This window comes from Bos indicus, chromosome 15 (assembly GCF_029378745.1).
Source record: "Bos indicus isolate NIAB-ARS_2022 breed Sahiwal x Tharparkar chromosome 15, NIAB-ARS_B.indTharparkar_mat_pri_1.0, whole genome shotgun sequence".
Taxonomy (NCBI): Eukaryota; Metazoa; Chordata; class Mammalia; order Artiodactyla; family Bovidae; genus Bos; species Bos indicus.
The window spans coordinates 1,784,271-1,806,877 of NC_091774.1; the positions used below are offsets into that span (position 1 = coordinate 1,784,271).

The 22,607-nt window shown below is 46.7% G+C and overlaps 1 protein-coding gene across 2 annotated transcripts in view; it reads right to left on the reverse strand.

The window, feature by feature from the left end:
- Nucleotides 1-7,361: 7,361 nt before the first annotated feature.
- GPR83 (G protein-coupled receptor 83) overlaps nucleotides 7,362-22,607 on the reverse strand; it is a 43,226-nt gene continuing 27,980 nt past the window's right edge. The window contains exons 2-4 of one of the 2 annotated variants that reach the window (XM_019975840.2): nucleotides 17,558-17,683; nucleotides 14,207-14,340; nucleotides 7,362-10,391 (exon numbers count right to left, since the gene is read on the reverse strand). In XM_019975840.2, the coding sequence (XP_019831399.2) occupies nucleotides 9,767-10,391; nucleotides 14,207-14,340; nucleotides 17,558-17,683 (885 nt within the window). In that variant the 3' untranslated portion in view covers nucleotides 7,362-9,766. The remainder of the gene's footprint in view (nucleotides 10,392-14,206; nucleotides 14,341-17,557; nucleotides 17,684-22,607) is intronic. The other variant, XM_070803278.1, reaches the window with a different exon arrangement.

Here is a 22,607-nt window from a genome sequence, read left to right on the forward strand (position 1 = left end):
GCATCCTGAAACTGAAGCAGGTGTATCTGTGGGCAATTCAGACCACTTCAATTATTCCAAACTTCATTGAGCCTTTCTTGCATGAAGAAGCAATTTCCTCTCTCCACCTGCTGAGGTTGGTCCACTCTGCTTACGTACTAACCTCATCAAGAGGACTCCTTGAAATGAAATGTCAAGCCTCTTCAAGTCCCACCCCTATTAACTCCTATTTGCCTGTAGATCCCAGGGGCTGCAGGGGCCACTGACATCACCAAATTCAAAGGAGATATTTCATACCAAACAAATTGTGTGATTTAAATAATTGAAATCTACAAATACATAGGTAACATATCTGAGCATAGATTATCAGAGTGTTAGAAGAGGGAGGGAGAAATAAAAATGTAGATGAGGTTGAGTTTATCAACATGGGAATATACACCAGAGATTCTGGAGTCAGTGGATTAAGTTTAGGTTACCAAGAATGACTTTTTGTTTTTCACGTGCAACTTATATGCTTTTTTTACACTTGTGGTTAAAATTCATATAACAGTATTTACCATATTTTTAAGTGTATAGTTAAGTCTTGTTAAATACATTTATATTGTACAACCAACCTCCAGAACCTTTTTTCATCTGGCAAAACTGAACTCTACACCCATTAAACAACTCTCTTCTGAATTTGACTAATCTGTGTACCCATATGGAAATGAAGTCATACATGATTTGTCTTTTTGTTACTGGCTTATTCACAAAGCATAAAGCCCTCAAGTTTCATCCATGCTGTAGCATGTGTCAGAATTTCCTTCTTTTTTAAAGGCTGAATAACGTTTCTTTGTGTGTGCATACCACATTTTTCTGCCATTCATCAACTCGGGTTGCTTCTACCTTTTGCCTCTTGTGGAAAATGCTGTTATGAACATGGATGTACAAATGTCTCTTTGAAACTCTGCTTTCAGTTCCTCTAGGTATATAACCAGAAGTGAAATTTCTGGATCATATGGCATTCTATTTTTAATTTTTTGAGTTATTGCTATACTGTTTCCCACAGCAGCTATTCCATTTTACATTCCTACCAGCTGTGTCAAACAGTTACTGTTTCCACACATTCTCACCAACACTGGTGTTCTTTTTTCCATTTTTTGCTTAATAGTAGCCATCCTAACTGGGTGTGCAATGTTATCTCACTGTGATTTTGATTTGTATTTCCCTAATAAGTGATCTTGAAACTTCTTTCATGTGTTTTTTGACCATTTGTGTATCTTCTTTGGAATAATGTCTATTCAAGTCCTTTGACTGTTTTAAAATTGGATTTTGTTGTTATTGTTGTTGAGTTGTAGAAGTTCTTTGTATATTCTGGATATTAATGTCTTCTCAAATATATGATTTGCAAGTATATTTCCATTCTAAAGGTTGTCTTTTTACTCTGCTATTTCATCTGATGAATAGAAACTTGTAATTTTGACTAAAACTTTTAATTTTTAACTTCTTAACTTTTGTCACTGTGCTTTTGGTGCCAAGTCCAAGAAATCATTGCCAAATACAAAGTTATGAAGACTTTTTTCCCCCTATGTTTTCTTCTAAGAGTTTTATAGCTTTAGCTCTTTAGGTAATTGATCCATCTTGCATGGGTTCAAATTCTTTCTCCTGCATATGGATATCCAGTTTTCCTAACACCTTTTGCTGAAAAGACTCCTTTTCCTCTTTGGTCTTGGCAGCCTGGTTGAAAATTTCTTGATCATATATGTGAGGGTTTATTCTATTCCATTGATCTGTATGACTATCTTTATGCCAGTATCACAGTTTTTTTTTTTTTTTTTCTATAACTTTGTAATAAGTTTTAAAATCAGGAAGTATAAGAGCTCCAAAATTGTTCTTACTTTTTAAGATAATTTTTAGCTGTTTGTAGCCCTGAGAATAGTTTTAATTGTTTTCTGAGTTTCTATTATCTCTGGGCTCAGTAGTGATGGTGGCTTAGTTGCTAAGTCATGTCTGACTCTTTTGCAACCCTACAGACTGTAGCCCACCAGGCTCCACTACCCATGGGATTTCCCTGGCAAAAATACTGGAATGCGTTGCCATTTCCTTTTCCAAAGGATCTTCCTGCCCCAGAGATGGAACCTGCATCTCCTACTTGGCATGTGGATTCTTTACCACTGAGCCACCAGGGAAGTCCATGGTCTCAATAGTGGTCTATGCCAAAAAGAACTTGAGATATTATATAGTAAAAGTTAGAAAGAGTAATGCAAAGACTTTGAGAGATGGTAATACTGAAGTGAATTTAGGAGGTGTGACCCATGCATTCAACCCTAAATACATCCTCTGAGAGGGCCCAGACCTCTCCTTGAAATAAAGAAACACACCAGTGATGGAAACGCAGGGATATGTAAAACCACCAAAGTGGATTTCTTCCGAGCATTAAAAATGAATGTGAGGATGCTACCTAGAAATAGGTTTCCTGATTCCATGAGGTTCATGGGATTGGATTCTGGGGTGGCAGAAGCCACATAGTAACTCACTCCTAGTAGCACAGAAAGCATGGTTACTGTTACAGTCAGCAGGGTCAGCTCATTAGTCAATGGTCTGGCCTTTCTCCAAAGGGGCTTGTGCAATGGCCATTGTCCACATTTGGAGATAACTGCACTCTGGCTTTTGGGCCACCAATTCTTAGACATGAAAAAAGACATTGCGATTCATAGTTAAGAGGGGGACTTGTGGAAGTCACAAGTTCCCCTCTCATCTATGAATAGCATTGTCGCTTAAGTCCCACTCATACTGGATTCATGAGGTTATTCTGTGGTTAAGTCCTGAGTACCTAAGTATACAGTCAGAACACTCAGCAACCGGCAGAACCAACACACGATAGGTACAGCAGTGTTGGTGGAAGCCCCTGAAGGTCATCCTCCTGGTGAAAATCTAATCTCAAAGCAGTATCACCTGCCTGGGGGGATCACACAGGTTGTTGCCTATATTAAATACTTGACAGAGCAGAAGCAGTGATTCTTATTACAGTCTTTGACCCCTTGTTTGGCCTCTACATAAGGTAGGTAATCTTGGGCTGCATGCATAGGACTGGGAGTCAGAAAAGCCTCCAGTTTCTCAGCAGAAGTGCTAGAAGGCAGACGAGCAGTGCTGGTTGGTGGAATAATGGCCTCCCAAGGATGTCCATGCCCTCATCCCCAGTACCTGTGAACGCATCAGGCAAAGCAGAATGAAGGCTGCCGCTGGAATCAAGACTGCTGTCAGCTGACTAAGAGGGGAGAGTACCCTGTGCTACTCAGGTGGGCCCAGTGTAATCACAAAGGTCCTGAAAGTGTAGGAGAGGAGCAGGAGAGATGGGGAAATAAGACTAGAGAAGATCAGAGAGGTGCCACGCAGCCACCCTTGAAGCTGGCAGAAAGGCGCCATGAGCCACAGAGTGTGAGAGGCCTCAGGAGCCTGAAGAGGCAAGGAAATGATCAGACCCAGAGCCCACACAAGAAAATGGAGCCCTGCCTGAGCCTTTCTTTTGTCCTCCTGAGACCTGTGTCTGACTTCTGACCTGCCCACGGAAGTGTAAAAGCATACATTTGTGCTGTTTAACCCACTAAAGTGAAAATGAAAGTCGCTCAGTCCTGTCCGACTCTTTGTGACCCCATAGACTGCACAGTCCATGGAATTCTCCAGGCCAGAATACTGGAGTGGGTAGCCTTTCCCTTCTCCAGGGGATCTTCCCAACCCAGGGATCAAACCCAGGCCTCCTGAATTGTAGGCAGATTCTTTACCAACTGAGCCATCGGCAAAGCCCTTAACCCACTAAGGCAATCATAATTTGTATGGCAGCAACAGAAAACTAATAAAATACCTTTGAAATTCTGAGAGACAGTGCTTTTCAATCTATGACGCTATTTTCAGTCAGCCACAATTTGAATTATGTGTGAATTAAACATATCTCAGGACATACAGGGCTTCCTTGGTGGCTCAGTTAGTAAAGAATCCACTTGCAAATGGAGGTTCAGTTCCTGGGTTGGGAAGATCCTCTAGAGGAAGAACTGGTGACCAGCTCCAGTATTCTCACCTGGTGAATCCCATGGACAGAGGAGACTGCCCGGCTACAGGCCATGTGGTCACAAAGATTTGGACAGGACTGAAGTGACTGAGCACAGACTCACAGGACATACAAGGTCTCAAAACAAATTTTTCTTTTCTTGAACATGAGCTGTAATATGTAGCTTCCAAAGTAAATGAGTAAATGGAAAATGAGGAATAAACAGATCTAGGAAGTTGGAATATCTACCCACTAAGGAGAGGAGAAGGTGAGTCCTAGGAAAGCAGGTTCTCTGCTGGCTTGAATTGTTGTTGTTTAGTCACTAAGTTGTGTTCAACTCTTTTGCAACCCCATGGACTGTAGCCTGTCAGGCTCCTCTGTCCATGGGATTTTCTGGGTAAGAATACTGGAGTGGGTTGCTATTCTATTCTCCAGGGGATCTTCTCTACTCAGGGATCAAACCCTTGTCTCCTGCATTGGCAAGAGGATTCTTTATCACTGAGCCACCAGGGAAGCCCCGCTTTGCTGACTAGAATTAGGTAAACATACAATCAGCTAGCCCGGGAGAAGCAGCACAGCAGGTGAGGCGAGGGGCACTGAGTGGCCACCTCACAATGGCGCTTTAACTGTTTTGAACAATTGGGACAGAATTAGCAAGAGTGATGGATTAGAAAACAAAAGCAAAGAAACGAGGAGGCAAGTTTTAAATCTGAAAATACAAGATTGCTTTAAAAAAATAAATGTAGTTGTCCTGTTCTACTTGTCTCAGCAGTGAACTCAATTTGCATGTTCTAATGCTACAAATACAGATGCAATTTGATTGGTGGGATGCAGGGAAGAAAGGTGAAGGCGTGGACCTCCGGGTTCCATTTCTACTGGCTTATTGTTTGTGTATAGACTGCAGAGACACAGAATTGAATGAATCATAGCTCTGGGTTTATGGCACGCTTTTAATGCTGGTCCAGCTGTGACCTGCTATTAGCTACTAGGTTAGTTATTTGGTGATTTTTAAGCAAGTAATAAGCACCCACGAACCCACTGCCCCAGACTGAAGTTAGAATCTTGACTATTATTTACAGCCACATGGTTCCCATCACCCTACCTGCCAATGCCTACCCCTCCTCCATATCCTGATAACCATATCCTGAACCCTGTATTCATGATTCCTTTGCCTCATATGGAAGCTGAGCAACTTAAATTCATGACCAGTCTGAGTACAGAGTCCCTGCTAGGCTGAAAACAGGAGACGAGGAGGAGCTGTTAACGTCAAGTTCTTTGTCCGTGTGAAGCAGCAAATGGTTTAGTCTCGGCAAGAGAGGCTCTAAAACCTGAACCCCAGGGCTTTCTCACACTAAATACCACTGGTTATTCGTTCCCCTCAAAGCCTCCAGCATTGCATGTACTGTATTTGTTCCTTTACTAAGTGTATACACCTTGACATGAGAGAGGAGGGCAGGGGTGAGGTGGCAGGGTGAGGGGGTGGGGAGGATACACAGAGGCCAAAAGAAGGTGCTGATGTCCTGACCCCACAGCACTAGGAGCATCTTCTACCTGTGGGCAACGCTCTAGGACAAGCATCTTTACCCAGTGGATGTCGCAAGAGCCCCTCTTCCCGGATAGCTCCGGCCCAGACACTCTGGCATGGCTCCCATTACCCTAGGGACCCAGGGGAACCTCCCAGCCCGCCTGGAGCAGCAAGGGTCCAGCCGGGCTCTGCCTTTGCTGCCTGAGGACCCTGAGACCCAGGCCAGCTGTGAGACAGCTGCTACCCCCGTCCACCCGCCACAGTCCGTAAGCAGGGCCAGGTCACTCAGCCGTGGCTCACAGCTGGTTGGGAAGATGCTTCTAACTGGGGGGGGCGGGGCCCACAAGGCAGCGTGACACTTGCCCTGCTCTGCGAGCATGAGTTCACTGACCACGGGGCTACAAGGGGCCCTGGGACCCACCAAATGGTAGTCAATCATTTCCTAAAGCGTGTAACTCAAGCACTGGTTTTGGGATAAACAAGTTTTACTCCCCAAAGAGCCCTATAAGCAAGGAAATTCATAGAACATTAAATTAAAAACAAAGTCAGGTTCTTTTCCTACATGGCTTCTCAGAACCTAACCTCAAGATTAGGCTGTAGGATCTTTACTGAGCTTTAGTTTCCTCACCTTCAGTGTAGAAATAATAATGCCCACCTTGGAGAAATACTGAGGGAAAATGAGTCTATGGACTTAGAAACATTCAGCAAGGTGTCTCACGCAGGAGCTGTCAGCAGGTCCTAATTCTCCTCTCTTCTCTGTTGCCTTTCATTTTCTTTCAAATGTTCCCCAGGTACAATAAATTCCCTTCTGGGTCATTATTTAACACTGATTTCCTGGGCTCTGGATGGCATCAGGGTAATTACGTATGCAGTGGAAGTGCTACCAAATCAGGTCTGTCTGCTTACCGCTCAAAAATCAACATGAGAGAGAGAGAAAGGGAGAGAGACAAATGCTGGTAGAAAGGAAAGGTGACTTTAATTAAAGTGGCAGGAATCTGGGGAGATGGTGGACTCAGTGTATCCCAAAAACCGACTCTGAAGACGTTGCTCAGCCAGGGAAGTTTTGAAGGGAAAGAGGGAAGTCATCTTAGTTAATCCCTGAGATGGGGGGTCAGAGTGGTCACCACGCCCCACTGTGTGCAGGCTTGTTGGCTCCTCGTGATCTTCCTCTAGGTGTTAAGTCTTGTTCACAAGATTACTGGAGGGGAAGCCAGGGAAGAGATCTGGTCATCTGTAAATTACTTCTTCATTTCTACTCCTTTGATTTACAGAAAGAACCGACAAGCGAGGCAAGGTATTGTGTCATTAAAATTTTGAAAGTTGTGCTTGGGCCAGAGGTGAGTACAGCATGGGGGTACCTGGTCTAAAAGTTAGTTACAATACAGCTTTATGCTAAAGTGACAGGAAAAGGGACTGCCTGCTGAGAGGGGCTTCCTGCAGAGCTGCTTATAGAGGCTCCTACCCAGCTTACTTGGTCGGACAAGGGGAGCCTCGGTCCAGGGTGGGCAGAAATCCTGTGACTAGCAATGCAGTACCCACTGCACCCTGCGTGTGGGAGTGGCAGCTTCATTTCTGGGATCACCAAGGAGCAGATGGAGCCCCATGTTAACTCATTCAACAGACTCACAATCACAAAAGCAGGGACTTGCAGCCAGTGTGATGGAAGAAGTGCTACCCAGAGGCTTTCAACTGGTTCTTGACCTGCTCAGTTTGTGTTTGCTCAGCTGTAAGATGCAGAGGTGAGGCTGAAGCTCTCCACACACTCTTCATCTAATCCACATGAATCCCTATTTGAAGGTCACCAACTGGAATCACCAGTCCGGGAAGCACAGGCCACACAGCCACTATGTATTTTATTGACACTGGAACAAGTTACAGTCAAGTCTTCACGACAGCACAGTGCAGAGGTTCCAGGGTGACACATGTCACTTTCATAAACACAAAGCACTTTTTGCTGTGAGACACATAGGGAAGGTCGATGAAGTGGAGGGAGATGAGAGACGGAGAGTTGACAGCAGACCCAGACCTTAGTGGGGCGGGACTTCCACCAGAGAAAGACCTTCCCTGTGACTTGGCAGCATTTCTACAGGCCCTCAGAGAGGAGGAAGCGAAGGCAAACTTTTCGTCTGATTTCAGAGCAGGACAAACTTTTCATAGCTCTGCCCCTTGCTCTCTTTCTGATTCAAAGGATACCATGACAGCATTAAAAGACAATAGGCTCAGGCCTGGGAGCCATTTGGGCTGGAAAAAACCCGCCTGGTATCCCTATGGGCCTAAAAGCCTCCCTCTCTCCCATGAAGGTGGAACCTATGGGCTTCCCTGGTGGCTCAGATGGTAAAGAACTTATCTGTAGTGCAGGAGACCCAGGTTTGATCCCTGGGTCAGGAAGATCCCTTGGAGAAGGGAATGGCAACCCACTCCAGTATTCTTGCCTGGAAAATCCCATGGACAGAGGAGCCTGGCAGGCTACAGTCCACAGGGTCACAAAGAATCGGACACAACTGAAGCAACGTAGCATGCACGTCCCATGAAAGTCACTTTTTTACCCACTGTTCAGAAGATGATTTTTTAAACTTTACAGCTTGAAATTTTCAAACATCCCCAAAACAGAATAGTAATAATGAACCCCCAGGATTCATTTTAGGGATGCAGATGATATGACAAAGTCCAGTTAACAACCAAGAGATCTAAGTGAACCTCAGACAAACCCCTTCTCCCTGAGCCTCAGTTTTCCACTCAGCTCCATGGCTATTGTTTGCTTTCAGAATCTCTCTGGTTGCTAGAAAGAAACCTCAAACGAGCATGAGAGCAGCACTTGCGTAGGGCTGGTGAATGAAGCTCTCCTCTGCCTGGGGCATCTCTCTCCTGGGTGACACTGTGACTCACTCAGGACCAGACGGAAGATGATGAAAACACTCATCGTCTCTGGAATGAGGTTTCTCTGGAAAGCTGAGTTATTAAGGACCATCATGATGCCATAGGTTTTGATAAGTAACACGTGAGCCACCAGAGTAAGGTTGAAAGTGAGCTGTCTTGTGGAAATTGGTGTGAAAAAGCCTTACTATTCAGACAACACAGAGGAGAAATAGCCTGTCTAGCTTGGACAGTCTAGCTTGGGAGCATGTTGGAAAGCCTGCTCTCTCATCTCCTGCAAAAGCAGAGCAGTATTTCATCGCATCTTGTTCTGTGAGATTGCAGGAGAGGAGGAATAGTATCCTTTGGATGAGTTTTGTTTCTGGTTTATCACAATGGCCACCATCCCAAGAGAGGTCCTTTAACCAGGCCCTTCCCACCACTGGTTGCAGAATGAAGGCAGTCTATCTGCTCTGGGACAGTTTTCTCCTTGGGCTCTTCTCCCATCTCATCTCACTCTTCCAGTAGATATTACTCCTGGGAGAGGGGTTCAGGAGTTCTTGGCTACGCTTGTATTTCTTATTTCTAAATGGAAAACTGTAATTCAACATGAAACGAAAATCACTGACACACACATACAGAAAAAAGTTGCCAAGAAATCCAGAACATTTTGACAGAACTTATCACAAGTTAGTGGGAGAAGGGGGTAGTTTTTATTTTCCTCTTTGTGCTTTTCTGAATGTTTCAAACTTTCAGTGAGAGTTTTTCTTTGTTTTAAGGAAACTCGGTAATTCCTGTTTACTAAAGTAAAGAACCCAGTCAGCCCTTTCTTGTCATGTGTTGGGCCTCCTTAGAACTGGGATTCATCTTGCTCCAGCGACTTCAGAAAGCAAGGCATTCAAAGCTCCACACCGGCTCTGGCTGGCGAACCTCTCACTGGCCAACGGTCCTGTCTCAAGCAGTGCTGTGCCCCTGGGTTGTGCACACCCCAAGTCTGATTCCAGGGTCTGTCACAAGTGATCAGTGGTAGGGAGTGTTGTAAAGCAGCTACCTGACTGCTGGGAGCAGTTGCCTAACTCAATCCCCATGTGAGCAGAAGCTGTCCCGGGTCCTCTGGCTCGGGGAACCAGCATGTCTCAGACAAGAAATTCACCAGTATGTGTTGAGCTGGAAGTTGCCTTTTTGTTATCTCTAATGGAGCCAAGAGGCTGGACAGAGTCGTGTGGGAACTCAAGTGCCCTCAGGCTTCTGCAGGAACTTGTTTCTGGCATGTGAAGTTCATCATGTGTGAGGACAGACTCTTTTCCAGGCTGTGTTCTCAGGCGCTCTGCCATCCTCCTCGGCAGACAGAGCCCCTTACCCCCACCCCTTCCCTGCCTCCTCCGCTAAGTCATGGTCACAATGGGCTCCACGGATGCCAGGTCTGTCCTCCCAGACTGCACCTGGGAGGACGGCAGGAGGCTGTTGGCTGGAGAAGCCCTGCGGCCGCTGCTCTTCTCTGCCCAGGCCACTCTGAGGGAGGGCACAGGGGAGGGCGGCTGCCCCTCCTGAGGCTTGGGCGACCTCTGGCACATGTGCAGCAGCACCTTCAGCTCGACCCTGAAGTTCTCATTGAGCCAGCAGTAGATGAAGGGGTTGTAGCAGGTACTGCTCATGGCGAACCAGTGGAAGGCAAAGTAGAGGGCGTTGTTGGTGCGAATGACCTTGCTGGACAGCAGGAGGACGTAGCAGTTGAGGGGGAACCAGCAGAGGGCAAAGAGAACCACCACCAGCATCAGCATCTTGATGGTCTTCTTCTTCTTGCGCCGCAGGGCCAGGTACTGCTTCGTGGTCACATCGCCAATGGTGTTGCACAGCCACAGCTTCTTGGCCACACGGGCATAGGCCACGGAGATGATGAGGAGGGGCAGAATGTAAAGCAGGATGAAAGTGGCCAAGTCCAGGTACTTCCAGAAGAGGTCGGCTGGTTCAGGGAAGTCTGGCAGGCACAGGGAGCGGACAACGTCCTCACTGGGGATAGGGGAGGGAGAAGGAGAATGTGTGGTTACTGTGGAAAAGCCCCATCCCAGGAACACTGGCCTCTCTCTCCCCTGGGTTCCTGGTACATCCATCCGTTAAAGCATAGATGATGAGCAGCCTGATTATCTGACTACATTTCCAGCATTCCCACTAGTCTGGGAGTTCTATAAAGGTAAGAATAACACCTAAATGTCCAATGACAAATGAGTGGATAAAGAAGATACGGTACACATATACAGTGGAATACTACTCAGACATAAAGAATGAAATTATGTAATAATTATGAATGAATAATGTCATTTGCAGCACAAATGGACCTAGAGGTTATCATGCTAAATGAAGTAAGCCAGACAGAGATAGACAAATATCGTATGATATTGCTTATACGTGGAATCTAAAAAAATGATACAAAAATTTTTTAAAAATGACACGGATGAACTTATATACAAAACAGAAACAGACCCATAGACATAGAAGACAAACATGGTTACCAAAGGGGAAATGTCAGGGGGGAAGGGTAATTTTTGAGTTAGAGGTTAACATTCAGTTCAGTTCAGTTGCTCAGTTGTGTCTGACTCTTTGTGACCCCATGGACTGCAGCACACCAGGCCTCCCTGTCCATCATCAACTCCTAAAGTCTACTCAAACTCATGTCCATTGAGTCAGTGATGCCATCCAACCATCTCATCCTCTGTCATCCTCTTCTCCTCCCACCTTCTATCTTTCCCAGCATCACGGTCTTTTCAAATAAGTCAGTTCTTTGCATCAGGTAGCCAAAGTATTGGAGTTTCAGCTTCAGCATCAGTCCTTCCAATGAATATTTAGGACTGATGAATATGAACTTATAAATTGTTAATATTTGACTGATGTGATTAACATATAAAAACTATAATATATAAAATAAATAACAAGGACCTACTGTATAGCACAGAGAACTATACTCAACATTTTGTAATAACCTATAAGAGAAAAAAGTCTGCTATACACTTGAAACTAACACTGCAAATCAACTATACTTCAATTTTTAAGTAAGAAAAATACACCTAGATTACTCTGTGTGTTTACTTTGTATTGTTCCTAGCCCAGAATAGAGGCCCAATAAATATTTGTTCAATGAATAAATGCACTGGTGTTCCTAGTCTTAGAATTAACTCATCCTGGAAGCACAATGGATTCAGGAAATCTTGGAATTTCTGTTGCACAACCTACTCTCATTCCAGAGGGGATCCAAGGAATGCGGGGAAAAATGATGAGTTTTAAGAATGTGAGTGGCAATGCTGGAACTCATACACCTTCAGCCACTCAGACAAAAATACTTATTTTCTATGGAATGTACCCAGTCCTCTTCAAATTCTTTAAGGACACCTATGTGTATTGGAAAACCTGGAGCTGGTGGATGAAGAACATGCAGATTATGATCTGCTGAAAGAGGCAGCAGGGAGCTCCCTCAGGACTTCCTTTCAATTTTGGAGAAGCGAAAACCCCAGGGCCATTTTGACTGAAGGTGCAGTTTTAACCTACTCACGCAAAGGAAGTCACAAGACTATTACTTACATCCCAGCTGGGGGTGCTGTGAGCTGGGAGAAGTGCCATCCTTACTCCCAGGTCTCCAATGGGCAGGAGAGAGAGCAGGCAGCAAGCACCAGTTACTTACAAGCTGGTTGGGGTGGAGGTCACTAATTTTTCACAGGCTCAATTCTGAATGAACATTTTAAAAGATGCTCTGGAAAAAGCAAAGCAGGAACTTGTGGCAGGAAACCTAAGCTCAGGTCTTTATTTAAATATCCAGACTTTTGATGCCAGCAGGGGTTTCATCCTATAAAATCTCTAAGCAGCAACTCGAAATTGCTACTTTCTCATCATACCATGTAGCTTGTTGATCTTGTAATATCAGTACATACAGGTGGCTGTCACTAGTGAAACAAAGAAAACTCTCTTTGCTTTTGTTATCAGAAAAAAGAAACAGCCCTCCACATGTGAAGACAGATGGGGAAGCTGAGTGCTCAGGAGGGGTGGGTACATGATTCACTTGGTATCCTAGAATTCAGGCACGGATCCTTCAAAAATTAGTTCAAGTTGGCCTTCAGAGCGTGTTCTTTGGTGCCCTCCTACATCACAGAAGTGTGTGTAAATGTACGTTTCAGGTGAGGCAGCACACGGGAAGACCCATCAGCAGGGCACCCCTCGCTGGTCTGAAGCACTGGGCCCCAGCTCCTGCCCACCCCACAAGACACAGCTGGTACCCAAGACTTCCAGGAGCCTAGGACCACCCGAAGGCCACTACAGACACTTTCTCCAGATTCACTAAGAGCTAGAAGTGACCAGGAGTTTCCTAGGATATGAGAGCGCAGCTCCGTCGCCTCCAAGCTGGCAGACGCAGCTACAGTCTGTCCCAGAGCACCCCCCGCAGGCCAGGCCCTCCCTCGGTCTCTCCCCATTTGCTGTCCTGCTTCTCCACCCAGTATCTACCACCCCTGGGAGCACTTCACTTATTTATTTTTCTAAGGGTGATTTTTTTTTTAAGTATGTAGAAATCTATTGGTATTTTTAAAATTAATTATTCTGTTGTTGCTGCACTGGGTCTTTGTTGCTGTGCATGGGCTTTCTCTAGATGCAGCGAGCAGGGACTGCTCTTACTACAATGTGCAGGTTTCTCATGGTGGGGGCCTCTCTTGTTGCCAAGCCTGGGCTCTGGGCACACAGGCTTTAGCAGTTGTGGCACACAGGCTTAGTTGCTCTACGACATGTGGAATCTTCCCAGACCTGGGGTCGAACTTGTGACCCCTGCACTGGTGGGTGGATTCTTATCCACTGTACCACCAGGGAAGTCCAGCACTTCATTTATTTATTCAGCTGTGTCACGTCTTAGCTGAAGCATGCAGGCTGTCTAGTTGTGGAGAGCAGGCTCAGTAGTTGCAGTATGGGCTTAGTTGCTCCTCAGCACATGGGATCTTGTTCCCCAACCAGGGATCGAATCCATGTCCCCTGCATTGGAAGGAGAATTCTTAACCACCGGACCACCAGGGAAGTCCCCTGGGAGCACTTTCTTAAAACCCATGGGCACATGCATCTTCCTTTATCTCAGGATGTATTTCTATAGAACTTCAGCTAAAACAACTATGAACTGATAAAGATGACTCTACGTTCATTCATTCATTCAGCAAATATGTACTGAGAGCTTGTGATGTGGAGACAGTCATTTAGATGCTAGGGACAGCAAGATGACAAAATCAGAAATGGAGCCAGTTCCCCCCAACCTCACAGTCTAACAGGGGAGGTCACCTTTAACGAGCTAGCAGCATGCACAAGTACTTAAATTTCAACACTGAGTGCTTTCCTTTCTAGAAGAGCACAAGACAAAGCATACGATAAATGAGAGGTGTGTGTGGGGACAGCATCCTGCCTGAGAAATTTAGACATATACAGGTTTGTTTGTAGGTGGTGCAAGAGAACTTAAACCTCATCATTTTAAAAAGGGACTAGGTGATTCTGAATTTCAGTCTGGGTGAGTATATGTCACCAGTGGCAGAAGCTGATTGCTCTTGCCTTGACCTTGCAAACAAAGGGACAGAGAATAACAAGGAAGAGCTGTAAAGTGTTTAGAAGAAAGGATGAGGAAAAAAAGCAAAACAAAAAAAGTTCAGAGGATAGGCACAGGCCTGGAAGCAACAGGATGGGAAGGAAGCAGAGAGACCAGCTTGGCACAGTAACTTGGTGCTAGTAACTCTGAGATTCAGAGGAGGCTCAAGTTTCCATCTGTCAAAGTCCTCCAGGCCCCCAGGCTGCTCTCTACTAGTCCATCTCACCTGTACTTGAAGGTAAATAATTTCTGGCAGATAGCGTGTGGGAGTGAAAAGAACGTTGCCATGGTCCAGATGACTGCGATGTAGATGACACCTTTTGTGATTGAGATCCGGGGTTTTAACGGATGCATGATGACCTGGAAAACACACAAAACTGGGCATCATTGGCAGAATACAGCTTGAAGCAAATGAGAAATCCAGATGATGTGGCTCACTTGTCACAACAAGGCAGGTAGGTCCTACTTACAAAATCAAGTACCCCTTAATTCATTGTAGAGCCCCTGGGTTACACCACCCTACCACCCAGCTCTGGGGGTAGAAAGAGGATGCCATCTGGACTCAGAGACTCCAGGCAGTTCAAATGGCTCATGCAGGTAGGTCATGCCTGGCCGAAGCAGGGTGCAGTGAGAAAGTCAGGGAGCAGTGAAGGGAGAGGTCTGTCCCCATGACACTCACAGCAGAGTGGGCAGAGGGGCAGCCACGGTCAGCCTCCACCTCGGCCTCATTCCGTCTGCCCAGATCCTTTAGGTTACGAAGGGCTCTGAGGGGTCGGAAGGTGACACACACGGGGTGAGGTCCTCACCACTTACTGTGGGAAGCTGCATCGACCTTTATCTGGGGGTCACTGCTGTTTCTGAAAGTTGTTTCTACTGAGCTGGCCAAAAAATTCATTTGGCTTTAAGTACTAATAAAAGACATATTTCTCATTTTCACCAAGAACTGTGTTGAACAACATACTCACTAACTGAACGAACTATCTGGCCAATCCAATAAAACTGCAGTGGGGCCCAGCTTTCCCAAGCCCCAAATAAAACCAGTGCTAGAAGCTTTGGGCTGAAAAGCATCTTAGAACCAATCGCTACTATATGCCAATCAATTCTCCTAAAAGGTTTAAATAAAGACTTGGGAATTTCACAGCAGCCTCATTTTAAGGTTAGAATCATTATTTCTTTTTATTGAATTGAAATATAATTGATGTATAATATATAAATTATAAGTATACAATATAGTGATTCATAATTTTAAAGGTTATACTCCACTTATAGTTATTGTAAAATATGGGTCATGTTCCCTGTGTTGTACAATATATGCTTGTAGCTTATTTTATACCTGTAGTGTGTACCTCTTAATCCTCTACCCAGACATTGCCTCTTCCTCCTTCCCTTTTCCCACTGGTAACCACTAGTTTGTTCTCTATGTCTGGGGGTCTGCTTCTTTTTTGTTATATTCACTAGTTTGCTGTATTACTTTAGATTCTAATATAAGTAATATCATGCAGTATTTGTTTTTCTCCATCTGGCATACTTCACTTAGCATAATACCCTCCAAATCCATCCATCTTGCTGCAAATGGCAAAATTTCATTCTTTTTTATGGCTGAGTAGTATTCCGTATATATATATATACACACCACATCTTCTTTATCCATCTGTCTGTTGATGGACACCCAGGTGGCTAGATTAGAATCATTATTTCCTGAAAAAGATGTTTGGGGTGTTTGGGTCAGGAGGAGAGGTCATAAAGAGCTGCCACCACCTCAGGATGCCATCCCAGGACACACTGGACCTTCTACCGTGTTCTTCCACAGTCTTCTCCTGGTCTTTTAAGGTTTATCGGAGGAATGGACTAGGCTTCAGAAGCTGCCCAGCACATCTCCATTCTGGACTCGGCCATCCTTGCTTCTCACACTCCTTCATGGCTCAGGTCAATAAAGGGAGTGGAAGCCTGGGTCAGAGACCTTGGATGCTCCAAGAACCTGTAGCCTCTGGGACAGGATCCCATGTGTAGGTTTATATCACAGTAGTGTGGCCAGTGTGTGCAAGACCTCCCCCTTGTTCCTCAGACCCACCTTTGGTCTAAGGGTGGACCCTCAGTTAGCTGTGTTAAGTGAAGTAGGTATAGCCCAAGTAAAGGTAAGGTGATCCAGAGTCCTTCTTGTTGAATTAGGGGAGAAGGTCAAGAAAAGGCAGGAAATATTTGTATGCAACCTTTTGATATTTTGCACCAAAACATCTTAACATAAATGCCAAAGGGACAGTGTGCATGGGTGCTAAGCTGCTTTAGTCATGTCCAACTCTTTGTGACTATGGACTGTAGCCCACCAGGCTCCTCTGTCCATGGGATTTTAGACAAGAATACTGGAGTGAGTTGCCATGCCTTCCTCCAGGGAATCTTCCCAAATCAGGGATGGAACCCAAATCTCCTGGGTCTCCTGTATTGCACACAGATTCTTTACCTGCTGAGCCACTGAGGATTCTCCCTGAAGAGTCTGTACCTTAGAAGCTTCCTATCCCTTGGCTGTTGTTGTAATTCTTGGAGCTCTTTAGAATTAAATTTCCCTCTTTTTGTCTTGATTGTCCTTATGATACTGGCCTGAAGGTGCCCCTGTGTCTTCTCAGAGCAGACTAATGATCTTCTAGAAATCTGAGCATGAGCCTGCAGCCAGCCTTGAGGCAGCCAGCCTCATGCCTCAAGGCTGTTCCTCCCTTCATCAGTTACCAGGCATATGGTGCTGTGCAGGCGATGATGCCCTTCCCTGAATCTGCGATCAGTGACTCTGCACAGACCCAAGTGTTATAACCAAGGTTCACTGAATCAGCATAAGCCAGGCATCTGTGTGGAACCACCCTTCTCCATGACAGGCGCTATCAGGTCCTTTCGGCTCCCTTCACCATACCTGCCCATGTGCGCCTGAAGGGGCAGGACAGTGAGCAGTGCCTCAACACCCCACGGGACTCCTGCGCCTGCACACCTCCCTGTCTGCAACCCCAGGTGTACCTCTTCTACAACCAGGCCCAGGAATATCCACCTCATCTCCCAGCCAGCAGCCTTGCCTCTGACCTGCAATTATCTGCCACTCTCTTTTCATCTTTCATTTTCCAGATTTGCCTTCCTACCCCCGAAAACAAGCTCAGTCATTTCTGATGCACAGAATGCCAGCAGGGAGTCTTCACTGGAATAACAAATGGGGAGTAATGTTTTGCAGCCCCTAGCACAAAGGACCTAATATGCCTAATTTAGTGCTCATATTGGTCAGTAAGAAGACAAATAGGATCTTTGAAAAATGGTCTAGGGAACTTTACTGGCGGTCCAGTGGTTAAGACTTTGCTTTCCAATGCAGGGGGTACGGGTTCAATCCCTGGTCACAAAGCTAAGGTCCCACATGCCTCGCGGGCAAAAAGCCAAAACATAAAACAGGAGAGATATTGTAACAGATTCAATAAAGACTTTAAAGACGGTCCATATCAGAAACAGTCTTTAAAAATAAATGGGCTGAAGCACTGTCCTGAGCGCCCTGGTAAGCAACGCCAGGGCGGTAGGGCAGGGCGCGCAGCGGGTGGGGGGTGGCCCTCACCTGGTGGCGGTCCACGGCGATGGCCGTCAGCGTCAGGGCAGAGACGTGCAGGGAGCAGTACTGAGCGAAGCGGCTGATGTGGCACATGCCTTTCCCAAACACCCACGTGCTGTTCACAAAGCGGACCTGCAGATGAACCCTCAGGAGTCAGGAGGCAGACGGTTCTGGCCCCTGATTCCCCCACCCTGTGTCTCTGGGCAGCGTCCCACAGGAGGCCTCTCCCTGCCTCGCTCCACTCTGCACTGCTGGACTGTGGGTCTCACATGCTTTTCTCCAGCATAACTCAGTCTCCATCACCCAATTCAGCAGACTCTGATCCTGCTACTGGGGCCGGGCCCTGCTAGGTGCCAGGACAGAGTGGGAAGGACATGGGTTCTGGAGTCAGATTTCCTGCCTCTAATGTTTTTGAACTGTGTGACCTTGGGCAAGGTAGGTAATCTGTCTGAACCTCAGTTTCCTCATTTGCAAAAAAAAAAAAAGGCTCAAAAATCTCTTTTGTTGTTCTGTTGCTCAGTCATGTCCGACTCTTTGTGACCCCATGAACTGCAGCAAGCCAGGCTTCTCTGTCCTTCACTGTCTCCTGAAGCCTGATCAAACTCATGCCCATAGAGTTGTGATGCCATCCAACCTCATCCTGTGTCGTCCCCTTCTCTTCCTGCCCTCAATCTTTCCCAGCATCAGGGTCTTTTCTAATGAGTCTTATTTCTAATGTATCTTATTGTAAGGATTAGCTTTTTTTTTTTTATTTTCAGAGAAAGACTACAATGCATGGAATATAATATCTGGCAGATTGCTAGAAAGATATGATTAGAAATAAATAGGAGCTATTTTTATGATAATAACCAAATTCATTTTTGGTTCCTATGAGTTCAAACTCACAGAGGAGACATGTCTACAGAGTCACAACATAGCGTGTGGGCTGTGCCCTGGAATGTTGACTAAGCAGGCCTTGAGACACGTCATCTGGGAAGGAGATCCAGGGATCTGCAGAGGTGGGAGCAGGGGCCGGGGTCTGGGTGGAGAGAGGAGACCAGCTCTCAGGGTGTGTGGGGCTCAGGGAGCAGGCAAAGGCCTCAACCCACATCTTCCACAGCTCTTTGCTCACTCAGTGCCTGAGCTCCTGAGTGATGTTCCACACCCAAAAAGGATCAGGCATTGATTCTGATCAAGGAGCTCCCAACTTGGGAAGAGGAGGTCTCAGGTATCTCAGATGCAAGATAGAAAATATTCAATGCCCTATGGCAGGGATCCCCAATTGTTTTGGCACCAGGGGCCAGTTTCATGGAAGATAATTCATGGGGGGTAAGGCTTTCAGGATGATTCAAGTGCAGTAGGATGCATGCTCCAAGGGGAATTAATGCTGCCTTGATGGACAGGAGGAGGTGCTTAGGAGGTAACACGTGAAGGGTACAGGTAAACACAGACAGAGCTTCACTCACTTGCCCACTGCTCATCACCTACTGTGGGGCCCGGGTCCCATTAGGTACTGGTCCGTGGCCTAGGGGTTGGGACCCCTGCCCCATAGAAGGCCCAAAGGGCCACCAGGGCGGGTGGGAGTGGGCTGAGGCTGAGAGAGAGAGAGGTGACACAAAAAAATGGAGCAAGTCAGCTCGACAGGAAGAATGTCGAGCAGTGATTTACAGCAGCGTATTTGCTACTGATAGCTGTTACCTTGGGCAAGGCACTTAGGCCCAGTGAGCCTCACTTTCCTGGGCTAACCCTTATTCACATGATTACTATAAAAATGAAGTACCTGTAAAGCAGATAACATGAGTAAACCAGATAAAACACTGTCTGGTACATAGCAAGTACTTAACTACTAGCTGCCATTATTATAAGATACGAGACATTTGAGATGAGCTTTACAGAATGGGCTTCCCTGGTGGCTCAGATGGTAAGGAATCTACCTGCAGTGCAGGAGACCCAGGTTTGATCCCCTAGAGAAGGGAATGGCGATCCACTCCAGTATTCTTGCCTGGAGAATTCCATGGACAGAGGAGCCTGGAGGGCTATAGCTCATGGGTTCCCAAAGAGTCGACTAACACTTTACAGAATAGGTAGGATTTGCCCGTGTACAGGTAAGAACAAAGAGCGTGGCACAAAGTCAGGAATCTCAGGAGCTGTTTGGGGAATAAGGGTTGGAATGATTTGACTAGAGTATGTGCATGAGAAACACGGGGGACAAGTCTAACCTGATCATGAACCTGGTACACAAACCATGGACACTATTCTCTATGGAATAGGCAGGTAGGAGCTCCATGGGGATGTGAGCAGCCCAGTGACACTACCCAGCAGGAAATGCTTAGGTAACCCCGCTTCTCACCTCCCACGGTCAATGCAAAACCAAAGCCAAGCAGTGCTGCTTGAAGGGTTTCCTAATCCACTCCCTCTTCTTCAGCCCCCGGGCCACGGCCTTCCTGGAGCCCCCTCATCTCTCACCTGGATTATCACAGCCTCCAGTCAGCTTTCTAGTCCTCCAGTCTGCCCCCCTGTAATTCAGCCTTCACACCGCTGACAGCACTTTCTTAACCAAAAGTCAGGTTACTGTCACCTTTCTGCTTAGAATCATCAACGGCCTTCAAGACGGAGCCAGATACCCTCCAAGCATCCATGCTGCTCACAGCCGGCTCGCCTTCCCCTGGCCGCCTCTGCTTCTTCCTGCCCCGCAGCTCCTCCATGGTGCTTCCTGCCCTGACGCTGCAGCTGCAGTGAGCACTCAACACACCACGAACCTGGACATCCCTGCCTTTGTCTTCTCCAGTCTCTGCCTGTACTGAACATTCATCTCACCCTGAGAAATTCCTATTCATCCTAGCCCCTTTGAAGTGTCGAGTTCTTTGAAAAGTCTCCTTTGACCCGCCCATGGGACTCTGGCAGATCAAAATAAAGGACTGACTCCTGGCTCCACCACACTCTGTGCCCACCTCTGCCATAGTAATTGTGAATAATTTTTGCTTTTCTCTCATCGACCAGCACTGGTTTTCATGCTGACCATAGTATGTAAAGTGGACAGGAAGGGAGACCAGGGAGGAGGGATATTGACATCAACTAGCCCAAGGACAGGATTTCTTACCCATTGAGGAGCCCAGCTGAGGTGTAGAAGACCCTCCCCTCAACCCTTTCACTCACCCTGGTTGCCAGCTCCTTGGAAGCTCTGATAGGAAATTGGACTGGAGTGGCTGCACGGGTCAGGTTGAAGGCCAAGCTGGTTTGGATCAACCTGGAGCAGGGGCTGGGTCCTCAAAGCCTTGACACCCCCTCTTTTGCAGGAGATCCTCTCAGCTCCGATCTGCAGTCTGGCTTCCCCCTCCCCCCACCTGCCCTGTGTGCAGATCCAGCCACGCACCCTGCTCTGGGCAGCAGCAGAGGGCTGTGCCCTGGGGCTCCTATTCTGGGCGGCCCAGCCCACCCCCCAGGACTGCAGACGGTCAACTCAGAAGCTAAGGGGGAGCCAAGAGGAGCCAGATATGCACTTCTTGTGCTTTAAGGCAGTCGGTGGGGAGTGGATGTGTGTGTGTGTGTTGTAGGGGGGAGGTATCTGGAAGTCTATTTGCCCCTGGCTACTGCCCATGGCATCCTGAGGAATCCAGTAAATGTGGGCAGAAAGGAGAGCAGGAAAAGTCCGTGGTTGAGAGCAGTGGTCCAAGAGGTCCCACCCCCTACCCCCAGTTAAGTGGCTTCATGGACAGACCTCTGGCCGTACCTGAGTCAGAGGACCAAATTCTCATGCTGGCTCTGCCAGTTACCAGCCAAGCGACCTGGACAAGGGACTGAACCTCTGTACCACAGTTTTCTCATCTGCCAAATGGGAGTGATGCTCTCATAAGCAAAGACAAGACAGAGGACACAGTTTTTAAATGTAAGATTTGAAAGGATGTTCACACACGTGTATAGGCTTGTGTGAATTCACCTTCTTTTTGCTTGTCTGTTATTTCTGGTTGAGTGTGAGTGGTGTGTGTAAGAAAGAGAGAGAAAGACATATGAACAGATAGAGTTTGGTAATAACTCAAGTATCAATAAGGTTGTTCATAACTTGGAAAAAAGCCTAACTCATGCTGCAGAAATAGAAGGTGTTCCTGTCATGATGATTGCTTGGTCACAGTTCTTCCAGTTTCGATCATCCATGGGCACCACAGTCCCAAGACACGGAAGAGAAGTGACACCACTAGCACTCAGCAGTCGGGGCTCAGTGGAAGTTGGGGAAGAGAGGCGGGGCGGGAGGGGCTCTCACTCTACCCATGTGCAAGTGCCCCCAGGCCGCCCCTGCCCTGGGTCCCAAGCCCACCTCACCCGCATGTCCTCAACCACACAGACTTCATACACCACCTCACTGGCAAACCACAGAAGGGAAATGCAATTTAACTAAGTGGTCTAGGAAAATGCACCCAAGGTTCCATTAACAACTAGCAACTGTTTCATATTTCAGATGGCTTCAAGCAGCATCCCATGGTGGGGGGACATTTAATGGGCTATATTTAATGGGAGTGGGGTGACCTAACAATCTTATGCTGGCATTTCAAAGGGCTTTGATTTACTGCTCCATCATCATGCAGACTCTCGGTCAGTGACATTACACAGGAAATGGTCATTGACTCACAGCTGGCTGCAGACACTCGAGTCATTGACCCCAGCGCCAAGAGCTGCAGAAGCTCTGGCTTAGGTGATGAGAGAGAGAGCACAGAAAGACAAGGCTAGAGAGACAGACAAGAAGTGTTAAGGATAAGCATGAGGAGAGAGATAGAGACAGACAAACAGAGGCAGAGAGAGTCACAGACAGGAAAAAAATAGATGAAGACACAGAGAACCAGAGACAGAGGAAAGAGACGATGCTGGAGAGACAGGCAGGCAGAAAGGCAAACACGGAATGACAGCGTCAGAAACAGACACACTAAGAGACAAACAGCAGGGCAGAGCGATGAAAGATGAGTCGATGAGAGAGAGACTAAGAAACATGAAGCAGGAAGACAGGCAGAGAAGGGAACAGACGGGAAAAGGGAGAAATCGGGCGGCGAGAGGGAGGGGACCCAGGGAGACAGAGCCCAGCCCTCGG